The 12,739-nt window shown below is 51.7% G+C and overlaps 2 protein-coding genes across 3 annotated transcripts; both read right to left on the bottom strand.

The window, feature by feature from the left end:
* Positions 1-108: 108 nt before the first annotated feature.
* Positions 109-1,622, bottom strand: MGAT2 (alpha-1,6-mannosyl-glycoprotein 2-beta-N-acetylglucosaminyltransferase). The gene has a single exon (XM_066321461.1). It carries the CDS (start codon positions 1,575-1,577, stop codon positions 246-248), a length of 1,332 nt encoding a protein of 443 aa, XP_066177558.1. The 5' UTR covers positions 1,578-1,622; the 3' UTR covers positions 109-245.
* Positions 1,623-3,572: 1,950 nt separating this feature from the next.
* Positions 3,573-11,982, bottom strand: LRR1 (leucine rich repeat protein 1). 2 transcript variants are annotated; one of them, XM_066321457.1, is made up of 4 exons: positions 11,730-11,982; positions 11,554-11,652; positions 7,379-8,106; positions 3,573-4,436 (listed from the first exon to the last, which is right to left on the bottom strand). In XM_066321457.1, the coding sequence occupies exons 1-4, from the start codon at positions 11,904-11,906 to the stop codon at positions 4,184-4,186; spliced, it is 1,257 nt and encodes a 418-aa protein (XP_066177554.1). In that variant the 5' UTR covers positions 11,907-11,982; the 3' UTR covers positions 3,573-4,183. The 2 variants fall into 2 exon arrangements, with proteins under 2 accessions (XP_066177554.1, XP_066177555.1); XM_066321458.1 differs by having other exon boundaries at positions 11,737-11,866.
* Positions 11,983-12,739: the final 757 nt, after the last annotated feature.

Here is a 12,739-nt window from a genome sequence, read left to right as displayed (position 1 = left end):
TCTCCTCCTCCTCCTCCCAGCAAACACAGCAGCAGGTCACTTTTTGCGTAGGGGCTGCAGCACGTCACCCGTTTCCAAAATGTGGTTGCCAAACATGAGAGATTACTATTTTGGGACACCTTTAACAAGAATGTTTATTCATATTAAAGCAGAAACCAACTGATAAATGCTGTTTATACACGTGTGTGCCTGGAAAAGACACAATGGGACAACTCAAGGAGAACAGGTGGCCGCGAGGAGGATCCTCACTGGAGTCTGCGGTAACTCTTACAGAGTTCGTGGTCCCTGATGTCTCCCCACCCTCCGTTCTTGACGTGAGGGGACAGGGGAGCCATGGAGTACCTTTTACTGACACTCATCGCCTCGGGAAACAGGTACTGTTGGTTGCTGTTCAAGAGAGAATCGATTTTGGCACTCTGGGTGGACGGTCTGCAGGATTTCTTGTGGTGCATGCCACAGTCCCCCGTGTGAAAAATCCTGGGGATTTCGGGAACCAGCACTTTCCAGAACTTTGGAAGACAAGAGACAGTCAAGTGCTGCAGAGTCCAGTCCCAGTTGTAATCATCGTAGGTGCAGAAGGCGTCCGTGCACTCGATGAGTTTCTGGTAGGTGTCTCTGCCGAAGGCCATGCCCATGTTGTGCTCCGTGGACTTCCACGTCTTCATCTCGACCTTGTCGGCGCGGCCGGCGAAGCCGCCCCGCACGGGGCTGTAGGTGCCCAGCGACACGAGCTGGCACTCGGGGCACTCTCGCTGGCGCAGCGCCCACAGCTGCTTGAGGACGTGGTAGAAGTCTGGCGCCAGGTAATGATCCTCCTCCAGGAAGAGCACGGGCCCCGCGTGTTCCCGCAGCGCCCGCACGCGCTCCCACACGAAGTGCAGCTTCCACCACCAGTGGTGCTTGGTCTGAGCGAAGCGAGCCTCGCGGTAGTGCCCGAAAGAGTCGGGGAACTCGGCGTTGATGCAGCCCAGGCGCAGCGCCGCCGGCTTGCCCACGTCGCGGGGGCAGTCGCGGGGGTCGTGGCCCGGGAACTCGCGCGGGTACAGCTGGATGCTGAACGGAAAGAACACCTGCAGTACCGGGCAGAAGTCCACGCGGGCCGCCAGCCGGTTCAGCTCCTCGGCCCACAGGTCGTGGCTCAGCACCAGCAGCACGTTCTCCACGCCCGGCGCCCGCCGCAGCGACTCGAGCAGCAGCCGCAGGTGCTCGGCGCGGTCGTGCACCTGCACCACGAGCACCACGTCGGGCCGCGCCGGGAAGCGCCCGGCGTTCCGCACCGGCTGGTCGAAGTTCAGGCGGTACACGAGCGAGCGGTAAGTCAGCGTCGCGTTCTCGGACAGCACCTCCGCCGCCACGGCTGCCGACTCGTTAGCGGCGGGGCGGCGCGCTACCGGCGGCGGGGGCTCGCTGACCCGCGGCGACTCCCCGGTGCTACCGGGACCGCCCCGCTGCTGCTGCTGCTGCAGCTGCTGCTGCCGCCGCCGTCCGCCGCCGCCGGTGCCCCAGAGCGCCAGGGCGCAGAGCGCCAGCGCCAGCGCCAGCAGCAGCACCTTGCGCTTGTAGACGCGCAGCCGCATCGTCCCGGCGGCGGCGGCCCCGCTCCGCCGCTCCCGCCGCCGCCGCCGCCGCTCCCGCTCCCAGCGCGCGCGCGCCGCCGCCGCCCCGCGCGCACACGTCGCCACTCCCCATTGGTCGCCGCCGCGGCAGCCGCCGCCTCGCCATTGGCCGGAGGAGCCGTCAATCAACTCCGCAGTGCTTCCGCCGCGCAGGGGGGCTGCGCAGCCGCCGCCGCCGCACGGCTCTCTGATTGGGCGGCGTCCAGAAGGGGGCGGGGCCAAGGCGTGAGGCGGGAGACGGGAAGGGTCGGTGAAATCCTTCGGGATTGGGAAAAAAAAGGAAAAATAAGTTTGGAAGTGCAAGAAAAACACACGGAAACCACCCAGGATTGGCGGGAGTAACGTAAAAGATACGTGAATACTAGGTTTAAAAATAGCACGTTAAAAGTCATTCTGCAGTGACAAGAATGAGGTGAGAAATCACTCTAGAAATGCAGGAATAAGATAAAACGATTGTAGGCCTGGAAGAATAAGATAAAATAATTCTAAAACTGCAAGAAAAAAAAATCTAAGATTGACAGAATAAAATAAAATAATTCTACATTTGAAAGATCAGGAATATAAACCCATTTTCGAATGGAAAGAATTAAAACATTCAGATTAATTAATTCTAGAATAACAATCACATTCAGATTCATTAATTCTAGAATCAAATTACTCCAAAAAGTTTTCAACATTATTATAAGAGTATAGTATTTGCAGAATCGCAAGAACAAGATAAGGAAACTATCCTAGACTGGCAATTAAAATATATAGAAAGATAAAATAATAAATATTGAAAATTTACCAAGATACAATGAAATAAAATAAATCTGTAATTACTAATATCAGCAAGAATCCCTCTGATTTTCCTGTCACACAGGCAGCACCTGGGTAAACACATCTGTGATTGCTTGGATGAGAGCACAGAGGGACAGCACACAGGGAATGGCTTCCAACTGGAAAAAAGAGAGATTTGGGTGGGAGATTAGGAAGGAATTCCTGGCTGGGAGGGTGGGGAGGGGTTGGGATGGAATTCTCAGAGCAGCTGTGGCTGCCCCTGGATCCCTGGAAGTGTCCAAGGCCAGATATGGAGCAGCCTGGGACAGTGGGAGGTGTCCCTGCCCATGGCAGGGGTGGAATAGGATGGGATTTAGTATCTTTTCCAACTCAAAGCAATCCTGGGATTGATTCTGTGATGGCTGAGAAGCAAAGAGGGCTCCAGCAGCCTCCTGCTCTCTCCATGTCATTCCAGCGGATTGAGGGAAGCCAAGTCATTTTGGGAATGACATTCCCAGATGGGAGGCACAGCTGGGAGGTTCTGGTCACTGCAGACACTGCCAGAACTGCATCCGAAATTCCTGGAGTCCTACAGGAGCCCAGGCTTTTGTGCCTGCCTCAATTCCCTTCTCCGATCATGTGCTCCACCCAGAAGTTGTTTTTCCAGGAGGAATGAATCCCTGCAGTAGGAATCTCTCTCCCTTTACAGGAGCATCAGCCCGGGGTCAGCTCGGGTTACATGGGAAGGGTGTAATTCACAGGATCATGGAATCACTAAAATTGGGAAAAAACCTCTAAAATGGAGTCCAACCATCCCCAGACCTGCCTCACGTCCCCAAGTGCCACATCCACAGGGATTTTTAATCCTCCATCAGTGCCCTATGCCAGACCCCCCCCTTTCCATGAAGAAATTTCCCCAATATCCAAATTAAACCTCCCCCAGCTGGCCCTCGGTGTCACTTCCTTGTGCTGCCTCCAAGCCATCACATGTTCCAGGGAATGGGATTCCTCAAAACTTCTGAAAGGACCTTTGTTCCCTGCCGTTCCCATCTCCCAGTCATGGGGCAGCTGACAAGACAGGAAATCAAAGAATTTGTGGATATGCTCAACATTTTGGTGTTTTCCCCAGAAAAATACCAGCAGTTAATTCCTGGAATACACTGGATGGGAAATTCCTCAGACAAAACACACTCCATAGAAGGGTTTCAAAATTTATTAAGTCAACACAGTGAAACAAATTCAAGAATCGTTAAAACAGGAGGATTAAGAAAAAAAGTTTCAGGCACATATTTAGAAAAAAAGACATTTCTGGTATCACAAAGAGAGAACCCCTCCCCCAAAACCCCTATTTGCTCTGGTAAAAACCCAGCAATGCTGGTCCCTGCTCCAAGTGGGAATGTTGTAACAGAACCTTTAAAAAAAGAAGCACCTGGGAATTCCATAACCGGTCTGGATGTGATTTCTCCTCCTTTGGGAAGAGTGGAGTGCAGTCCTTGCCCGTGGGCAGAGCTCAGAGTCTCCTGTGGGTAAATCTGGGATAAATTCACTTTGTCCTTCCCCACAAAAGACAGAAAACCCTGAGCAGACCCCCGGGAACATGAAAACGGGAAATACATTCTAAGGAAAGTTCCCTCCAGCTCAAAACTCCTTTGTGTTCCTACCAGAGGAGATTCCCGTGGGGCAGAAGAGCCAGGCCAGGTCAGGCTGTGTCCCCTCGCTCCCAGAGGGATTTGGGAAGCAGCAGGAAACACCTGCAGGCTCCTCCATCCCCACACCACCTCAGGCAGAGAGTCTGGCACCAACTGCTGTCACCCGTTGCTCTGGAGGTGCCTGTCCAGGAACTGGGAGTAGCAGTGCAGGGAGCAGAAGTAGCAGAGCACGGGAGCGTCCGTGCCGCCCATGTTGTCCACCAGCACCACGGTGTGAGCCACGTGGTGCAGGTTCATGCTCACCGTGATCTGGATGAAGCTGCTCAGGCAGGCGCTGCCGCAGCGGCATGTCTTGGCCACTTCCAGGTCCTTACACAGGTGGGAAGGGAGGAGGTGACAGCCGTAGGGGATTCTGTGGGATGAGAGGGATGACGGTGTGTCACAGTGTGTCTTTTTTTGGAGCCTTACTCCATCCCAGTCAGCCTCTCCAGTGAAGAAACTGCTTGAGAAGAATTCAGGCAGCAATTCAAGCTCACACATCCACACACCTTACAGGCTAGCTCAGCAGAGAGCTCCTGGCCCCAGATTAATTCCAGCAGGTGTTTATTCCATGTGCTGAAGGTGAAATCCGGAGGCCAAAGAAAGAGATCATGTGGTTTTTCTCAGTTATACAGTGTCTCAGGTTTGTGGGTGGCACAGGGGGCAGGTGACCACAGGGAAGACAGAAATTGGACACCAGGCCCCATAACCAATGGGCTAACAGGAAAAAGGGGATACCATGGGGGAGTGATGGACTTGAAAAAACCCAGAGAACAGATTCCCTCAGGAACCATGGGGGAGAAGCCTTTGTTACACCTGGGAAAGGTAAATATATATCTTCCCTTTCCCAAGGCAAGGCAGTTGGAAATTCCTTTAAGGGCACAAGAGACTCCACAAGGGTGAGTTCACCACAGACTTGCCAGAGGCATCCAAAGGCAGTGACAGGACACAGGAGATGTCATGATATGGTTTTATGTTAAATGTTTTATGTTTTGTTGTCACAAGGCACCAGCTGGGAGATGCCATTCCCAGGGCACGTGATGCCTTACTGCTTCAGCTTCCATGTTTTCCAGATTCTGTGCTACATTGGTACATAAATATACCAGTAATATATAATTTCATATAAATAGTATATAGTAGTATATAATAAAATATAATAGTACATAATTTCATATAAATTTCATGTTAGCAAGTTCTCTTCACAGCTTAGTCAGACAAAAAAATCCTTTTCCAGCCCCAGAACCAAGTAAACCATTGCAGCTTCAGCCCCAAAAAGTGCAAACAACTGATGGGAGCAAATTGAGAGGATGGGACTTCATTACCTGAAGATGTAACTGGACAATTAACCCAAATATGGAAATGGACCAAAACCTATAAAACTCATGATCTTGGTCCACCTTGGGTGTAGCCCTGGCCAGGCTCTTGCACTGTCCAAGGTGTGTCCTTTGAAGGCCTTTTAATAAATCCCACTTTATTCCTTTAACTCTGTCCCGCCTCTGTTCCAGGCAGCCTTTCAAGGCATCTCAGAGACACGGAAAACCAGAGATTTGGGACTGGTTAGGGATGAAATACCACTTCCCAAGGTAGTCCCTAAGGACATGAACTCCAGGAGACACCACAACAGGGAGCTCACAGCAATCCTTGACAGCCTGGGCCACAGCCAGTTAGGGAATTAGGAAGATTAAGAGTAATGAGAGCTAGAGAATTAAAGGAAGATTAAGAACAATGAGACAACTGGGCACATTTTGTTCTTCCCTCACATTCTCTGTGTTTCCCCCTGGCATGGCACAGCACCCACAAGTTACTCCTCCCTCTCTGACACGGAGGAGTAGCAGCATTCAGAAACAACTTGGAGAAAGCAGGAGATAAATGGAGCCTTTTGCAGCAGCACTGCCCTGCAGGCATGAAATTAAAAGTTCTTCTGCTCCACAGCTCTCTCCATCCATCGTGTCAGCAATGACATCCAGAGTTCGGAACGGGAATTGCTCCTTTTCAGATTCACAGCACTGTGAGCACTGTGGAGTTTGGGGTACAACATAAAGAATTGCCCTGAGGAATTCTGTCGGGGCAGCTGAAGTGTGGGGTCTCAGCAGTGCCCAGCTGGCTCTCCAAACTCAGCACAGATCCCACTGACTCATATCCAGCCTCCACCTACACATTCCCAAGTCTTTCCACACACTATCCACACAGCTAATCCTCAGGGCTTTTTTTGTTTTTCACCACCTTAATTTCAAAACACCCTTTTTCTGGGAAAAGCATCATCGAGATCTCTGGTACTTTCCCAGAATGAAGACTGATTTCCAAACATTATTTCTGCACCTTCTCCTTCTATTTAGTCTCTTTCTCAAGGTTTTTACAGGAACTGAAATCTAACCACTGCTGAGGGATTAAATCCTCTAGAAAAAAAAGCCTTGATATTTACATCAAACCCACTACAATTTATATAAAATTGGGAAAGGAGATGTGTGGGGTTTAATTATAAAATCAGCAAGGTCAGAAGTGAGTGATTTGGCCCAGAACACGCGGTGGCTCAGCTCCCTTCAGGGTGTGCCTGTGGATGCCTTTGGTGTAAATTTCTGCACGATTACCCCGAGTTATGGGGCACTCCCCACCCTCAGGGCAGGAAGGGGCACAGGATGCAGATCAGGGACACTTCCAGCCTCTCTCTCCCGCCTTTCTGTGCCAAATTTCTGTCTCTGTGCTCCCCTCCCACCCAGAGCAGGGTGGGAGCAGCAGCTGCTGCTACCTGGAGGGTCCTGATACATGAAGGATCGGGAATGCAGTGATGGATGTGGGTGGGAGAAGAGGAGGAAGCTGGTAACAAACAGCAGCCTGGGAGGATGGTATTTACTTGGTGAAATCATATTTTTTAAAATTACCTCAGAGCTGGGCTTCTTTGAATAAGCCAGAACACCCTCACTCCAACACCAAGGGAAATTAGGAGCTTAAAGAAAAAAAGAGAATCAATTTTACAACCCTGAGTCACTTCTGTAGGGAGAAGCCTGCAGAAGAAGTGGCTCAGTGTTGTAGAATTGATTCTACTTTCCCAAAGTTGGCCCAACTTTCCCAAGTTGGCTCATCCCCCTTTGGTGGATAAAAACACTTCAATCTCTGTCGTTCCTTCAATGCTTCCAAAGGCACCAAATCCCTGTCTTGTCCTGATGACTTGACAAGGGGAATTCAAAGGAATTGTAATCTTATTAAGTTAATAGGTGAGAGAACAGGCCCTGAGGGGCAAGGAAAGGACCAGGTGAGGGAAGGTGAGGGAGGACAGGTGTGAAGGAGCAATGCCAGCTGTGCCCTCACCACCCTTACCTGTGGTTGATGGTGGCCCTGGCAGCACACTCCAACAGAGTCGATGGGATTTTCAGCTGGATGTTGGGCACCAGAGGGTTGGGCTGCTCAAAAGGATTCCCAAAGAGATCCAGATTCTCCAGGGAGAGCCTCCTGAAGTCGGAGGGCAGGAAGGGCAGCTTGTTCCGTGCCGCCGACAGGAAGCGCAGGTGGCTCAGCTGCCCGATCCTGCAGGGCAGGCGCAGCAGGGCGTTGTCATCCAGCCTCAGCCGCACCAGGCCCCGCAGCTGGCAGAACTCAATGGGCAGAGCCTGGATCTGGTTCTGGCTCAGGTCCAGGAACTGCAGGGATTTCTGCAGGTCTGAGCTGCACAGGGCCCCGCTGAAGGCCTCCAGGTGGTTGTCGTGCAGGTCGAGCTCCTGCAGACACACCAGGTCCCCCAGCGTGGCCGGCAGCTGCTTGATGTGGTTGTGGCTCAGGTCCAGCTTGCGGAGCTTCTTCAGGCACAGCACCCTGGTGTCGATCCTGGCCAGTTTGCAGTAGGAGGTCTGCAGGTGCTCCAGGGAGAAAGGGAAGCTCTTGGTGAGGGGATAATCCCTCCTGGAAGTGATGATCATTTTGGTTTTGGGTTTCTCCACGTCAGAGTTCTTTGCTGGGACCAGAGGTGAGAGAGGGAGAACGCTGGTGTCATTGCCTTGGTGAGCCAGTCTCACGGCTGAAAGGAAAGTCTTTAAATTGCTCACATTTGCCTGCAGGGGAACACAAGGCTGGAGTTAAAAGTTCATTATCCTGGTTATTAACACTTTCTGAGCTGTTCTGTGCATGTCACTCAGCAGGGAGAAGGAACAGCTCTGCTATGAATAATCTGAGTCAAATCCTGCAGCACCCAGGGAAGGAAAAAGCACCGAATCCACAGCTGGAAATGAAGTACAGAAAAAAACCCAAAACCCTCATGCACTGGGAGCTCCCTAAAATCCACCAAGATAAAGAACAAACACAAATGGGGAATCACAGGTTTAAACCTGAGGCAGTAACTTCTGGAAGTTTCTAGGAAAGAAAAGGATGGAAGTTGGAGTTGAATTTAGCAAAAGGAAGGTGAAAGCTTAAAGCCAGTGAAGTTAGTGTTTGTGGCCACACACAGCTCTGGCTGTGCCAGAAACAGACAAAAGGCAAATTCTTTGCTAAGACCAAATAATGCCTGAGGTGGGATACAATATTTTGGCAGAAAATCCTACAATGGTTTGGGTTGGAAGGGATCCTAAATCCCAACCCATTCCAACCCCGCCATGGGCAGGGACACCTTCCACTATCCCAGGCTGCTCCAAGCCCTGTTCAAGTTGGCCTTGCACACTTTCAGGGATCCAGGGGCAGCCACAGCTTCTCTGGGAATTCTATTCAAGGGTTTCACCACTCTCACAGGGATTCCTTCCCAAATCCCACCTACTGCCCTCTGGCATTAAAGGCTCCCACTGACTCTCAATATCAGAGTATCAAGTGAGCTGTATTTTAAATAAAGATCCAGAAAGCTCTGATGCATCGGTCGCACTGATTTAATTCACTTTTATGAACATTTGTGACCAAACATTTCTCTTCTAGATTTTCCAGCAAGTCTCTGCTTGACCTGATGTGCAGCTGACAGGCACTGAGCTAAAAAGTGAATTCTAAAATAAAAACCACAATGCAGCCATAGAAGGAAAAACAAACTTAAGAGTTCTGAGAGCCCAGAGGTAGTCCTGTGACTGTGACCTGTCCTGTGACCTGCCCAAGCCCAGTGACACATTTTGCACCTCAAAGACAATTCTGCTCCTAAATGTGTTTGTTTAGGCCAAACTCAAGAGGGTTCAGGATTAGAGCGCATAACGTGCTATAAACACCCAGCACAAGAAAACAGATACTAGAGATAATCCTGGATGGAAATGTCAGAGAAATAAAGACATTAAAGGTCAAACTTAACTGACTACATCTATAAACCAAAATTATCATTCTTAAGCATTCTGAGCAAAATTCCTGCTGTGACATCTTCCAGAGTGGGGAAGCTGCACAACAAACACTTTTGTATCCAAGGTTATCCAGAGAAGCTGTGGCTGCCCCTGGATCCCTGGAAATGTCCCAGGCCAGGCTGGATGGGGTTTGGAGCAACCTGGGATAGTGGAAGGGGTGGATGGGATGAGATTTAAGGTCCCTTCTATACTAAACCATCCCAGGATTCCAAGACCACCAACCCTCATTGTCTCAGCCAGTCTAACACACACATTTAGCTATCAGAATTTTCCCTAATTGCAGGCAGATTTGTAGCATTTCCAAGATAACTAATACAAGAATTGAGTCCAAAAAGTCCTCCAGATCTGTGAGGACCAAGTGAAATCAATACTGTACACTAGAATGAAGCTCCAGGCAGCATATCTTTGCTCTCAACCACAATTCCCTCCTTAAGGGCCACGTAGAGTCTCCAAACCTCCTGCTGAGAAAACCTGAATGTGCTGAGGAAAACATGCACACATCTAAAGGGAAAAAAAAAAAAAAAAACAAAAAAAACAAAAAAAAAAAAAAAAAAAAAAAACAAGACAATAATTATTTGGAAGAGCTCAAGATGCAATTTCCTGCCACAAGCCTGAAGTCTCAGCCACAGAGATAATGTTGGGAAAGCAGTTTGAAGCTGTTGAAGCTGCCTCCCAAGTGTCAGAGTTCTGTCAGTGCTGCCAAGGGAATCAGAGCTGAGGTGGATCTGGGGAGGCAGGCTCAGACCTGCTGAAGGGAAATAAACCCCACCAAACATCCAGAATTTATTATTTCTGCTCCAGGGGTGAATGCTCTGCACTGACTGTTTCCCAACTCCAGTCCTGACCTGGCTGAGTGCAGTAAATCCTAGCACAGCACAAGCAGGAGTATTTCACATAATCAATATTCCCATTTCCAGTATTTGGAAATCTCTTTTCCAGAAAGTTTTTTTGTTTGTCTTTGAGAGTTAAGAAGCTTTTCTGTAATGAAGTAATAAAAACCTAGCAGAAAATTATGGAAAAGTGATGAAACATCTTAAATTTGGGTTTTGGATTTGGAGAGCTTAAGAGGAACATGTAATATATTGAGATAAACTTTCTGATTTCTCACTCTTCAGCAGAAAAATTCAGAATAAAGGAAGCAGAATTTATTCTGAATCTAATACGAAAGCCTTAATTTTTCCAAAATACAGAGCTCATTGGCTTCTAACAGGAAAAAAAAAAAAAAAACAAACTGGGTTTGGTGTCCTTCCTTCCTATTTAACCCTTTAACAGGTTCATAAAATTCAGGCTGCTTGCCTCAGATTCAGATAACAGAAAGGAAAAGGGATTTTCTAAACCAGCCGTGAACATAATTTGTTTTTATTTACACAGCCTGACTCTAAAGTTTCAGGTAAGAACTCAGAGGTTTTAGAAAACCTGTCCCACTTTTCTCTCCTATGGGGCTACAAAAGATTCCTGCAAAAGGCACAGAAGAAAAGGACAGGAGCACTTAAGAATAATATGTGACTTTTTAATGTGTGTGTGACTTTAGTGCTGTTAAGAACACTTTACAAATCCTCTAGGAACTGTGGAAAAATACAGTGGTATTTGAAATAAGGTGAGATGGTGCCTCTGCCCTGTTGTGTGACCTCTGAAAGCCACGGTGAGCACATTGATATTTTTGTCCGTGAAAACAAGAGGATCCTCCATTTCTTTTTTCCATGAGAAAGACTGTAAGGAACAACTATATCATGGAATTTAAGGCCAAAGATCAACATTGCATCAGAGGGTTGAAAGAAATTTTTCTAAAGAAGCTGTGAAACAAAGCATGAGAATGGACTCCTGAAGCAGAAGAGGAAGAACACATTCCAGAAAAAAAACAAGAATGGCTTTGCACTTCCAGAAGGCAGGGACGGATGGGATTTGGGGAAGGAATTCCTGGTTGGGAGGGTGGGGTGGCCCTGGCACAGAATTCTCAGAGAAGCTGTGGCTGCCCCTGGATCCCTGGAAGTGTCCAAGGCCAACCTGGACAGGGCTTGGAGCACCCTGTGATAGTGGAAGGTGTCTCTGCCCATGGCAGGGGGTCCCATATAGTGGGATTTAATGTCCCTTCCAACCTAAACCTGGGATTCTAAGGTCCCTTCCCCCTTTGCCGCGGCGGGTCAGCCAGAGCCTGTCGACCTGCGGCTCTGCCGCTGTTCCCGGCGCCGTTCCCACCTTGCTGAGGCACAGATCCACCGCGGGCTCCCGCAGCCGCACCGTGGCCTTTCCCTCCTCCACGAAACGCGTGAAGAGCCGCTCCACGTTCTGCTGCACCTGCGGGCACAGCGGGCTCAGCGGCCGCCCCGGGGCACCCCCGCCCGCCGCGTCCCGCCCCCCGCCGCCGTCCCCACCTTGTACCGAGCCCCGCCGCGGTCCCGCGCCGTGCACACCATGAGGTAAATCCCGGCACCGGCAGCTCCGGGCGGCCGCCCGAGCGACAGCAGAGCCCGCGCCGCTCGGCCGCGGCCCTGAAGCCCGCAGGTGGGCAGGAGCCGGCTAAGCACCTCCACCTCGCACTGTAGCCGCATCCCGATCCCGGTCCTGGTCCCGGTACCGGACCCGATCCGGCACCGGCCCCGGCCCGCGCACGGCGGGCGGCGCCGCCGGGGGCCTCCCTCGCTGTGCGCGCACAGGCGGCCGCGGTGCTGCCTGCCCGCCGCCGTGCCGGCCCGCCGCGCTGCCCGGGCCCGCCCGGGGAGGGGCGGGGGCCGCCCGGAGAGCGGGATCGCACGGCGGGAAAGGAGGGCGGCGGCTCCGCTGGCACCGGCGGCAGCGGCCGCACCGGCAGCGCGGGCAGCCCGAGAGCGGGGCCTCGGCGCAGCGCCCTCCGCGAGGGGCGGACCGCTCGCACCTCCTGCTGGTGCGGCTTGGTGGGGAAGGGCGAGGGAGGCGGCGGGAGCGACCGGAGTGAGAGGACATGGGGTGTGCGGGGACACGGGAGTGTGCGGGGACACGGGAGTGTGCAGGGACACGGGGTGTGCGGGGACACGGGAGTGTGAGGGGACACGGGAGTGTGCAGGGACACGGGGTGTGCAGGGACACGGGAGTGTGAGGGGACACGGGGTGTGAGGAGACACGGGAGTGTGAGGGGACACGGGAGTGTGAGGGGACACGGGGTGTGCGGGGACACGGGAGTGTGAGGGGACACGGGAGTGTGAGGGGACACGGGGTGTGAGGGGACACGGGAGTGTGAGGGGACACGGGAGTGTGAGGGGACACGGGGTGTGAGGGGACACGGGAGTGTGAGGGGACACGGGAGTGTGAGGGGACACGGGAGTGTGAGGGGACACGGGGTGTGCGGGGACACGGGAGTGTGAGGGGACACGGGAGTGTGAGGGGACACGGGGTGTGAGGGGACACG

The sequence above is a fragment of the Sylvia atricapilla genome, chromosome 6 (genome assembly GCF_009819655.1).
Source record: "Sylvia atricapilla isolate bSylAtr1 chromosome 6, bSylAtr1.pri, whole genome shotgun sequence".
NCBI lineage: Eukaryota > Metazoa > Chordata > Aves > Passeriformes > Sylviidae > Sylvia > Sylvia atricapilla.
Note: the sequence above shows the minus strand (reverse complement) of the source record. Positions and strands in the feature narration are given on the sequence as shown.